The following is a 1,421-nucleotide window of genomic DNA, read 5'->3' as shown; positions in this document are numbered from 1 at the left end:
GCAGAGGCTGCACCTGGCACCTCTCTGGGCTGGCAAACAGCCCCCACGACTCTGCGTGTCCCTGCACTGCTGGCCCCGCGGCGCCCTGCCCTGCTGTCGGGGGAGCTGCAGGCTGCTCCCCGCTCCACTCTCCTGCTCACCCCTGAGGAGATCAGTTCCCGGGGCAGCGGTGCCGTCCGGAGAGAGGAGCGGAGCCGTTCTGGGACGGGCGGGTGGCAGGGCTGTGGCTGGCGGTTCTCCCGGCCTCTGCTCCGAACGCTCTAGGGCAAAGAGGATTAACGGGGGAAAGGGCTCTGGGGCCTGATGCTCTCCTCTCCCGTGACAGCTCCAGGCTTCCACGGGGTGTGCACTGCTTATGCACGTGCTTCTCTCCCTCTTGGCTCCCTCCACGACCTGTGGCCTCGGAGCTATTGCCAGAACCCTCGAGGCTGCTCCTAACCTTGCTCCACTGTGCCTACTGCCCCTGCACACCCTGTCTGCAGGGACAGGAGAGGGCAAACAGCAGCCTGTGGCTTTCGGGGGCTCTGTGCCTGCCTGGCACGGGACAGCTGGTAAGAGCAGGGCACGGCTGGGCCAGGGTGTTGTGAAGAGCCTTATGAAAAACACCCCGGGGGGTATTTGAGCAGGCATGAGGCACGTTCCCATGGGCAGAGAACAGGGGTGTCTGTTTCCTGTGCTCGTCCCTGCCTCTCTTGCCTACTGTGCAGCTTTCCTGGCCCCAGAGCATTGGCTTTGCCCTTCTCCCTGTCCCCCACCTGCACACAGGGAAAGGCAAGATAGAGGGGATGAAAGGACGTACCTTCCACGGGCCCATGGGGACAGGCAGAGGGTTTGTCTGAGCCATCTTTGCTGCTGGATTGGTGTCTGGAGAAGGAAGGAAAAGCTGTTGGCACTGCAGCATGTCCTTGTGCATCCCTGCTGCCCGCTCGCGAGGCTGGGGGACGGCTCTGTGCCCGCCACCTGTGATGCCTGCTCGAGGACAGCTGCCCCACTGCTGGGGACAAGCCACACCAGTCGCAGTGAGACCCTCTTGCTAGCCAGGGACTGGGGGGACTGTGGGACACATCCAAAGCAGGGTGCTCCCTCCTCACCGCTGCGGTGCCCCTTCCCTCCTCCCAGCCATGGCATGGAGCCTGTGCACCCACTAGGGCACAGTGCCTGATTCCCCTTTCTCCTTCCCTGAGGCCCCGGCTACTGCCAGGAAAAACACCCCTGAGCCGGTGTAGGGAGCTGCAGCGGAGGGCACAGCTGCCCCGTGCCTGGCAGTGTCCAACAGACCTGCTGCTCCCTTCTCCCTGCCCACAGCCCTGGCCGTGCCTCCCTGGGGAGGCACAGTGGGGTCCCACGGACAGCCCCAGCTAACGGTGGGAGACGCCAACCGGTGTGCCGTGCCGGCGGATGCCAGGAGTGGGGTGCCCTGC

At 64.8% G+C, this 1,421-nt stretch overlaps 1 protein-coding gene across 1 annotated transcript in view; it reads right to left on the bottom strand.

Annotated features, from left to right (window-relative positions):
• LOC103811766 (beta-crystallin A3-like) overlaps nt 1–1,421 on the bottom strand; it is a 4,494-nt gene that overhangs the window by 2,848 nt on the left and 225 nt on the right. The window contains 1 exon segment of the mRNA XM_009084759.1: nt 764–864. Coding sequence (XP_009083007.1) covers nt 764–864 — 101 coding nt within the window.

Source organism: Acanthisitta chloris, unplaced genomic scaffold (genome assembly GCF_000695815.1).
Source record: "Acanthisitta chloris isolate BGI_N310 unplaced genomic scaffold, ASM69581v1 scaffold7251, whole genome shotgun sequence".
NCBI classification, from domain to species: domain Eukaryota; kingdom Metazoa; phylum Chordata; class Aves; order Passeriformes; family Acanthisittidae; genus Acanthisitta; species Acanthisitta chloris.
Note: the sequence above shows the minus strand (reverse complement) of the source record. Positions and strands in the feature narration are given on the sequence as shown.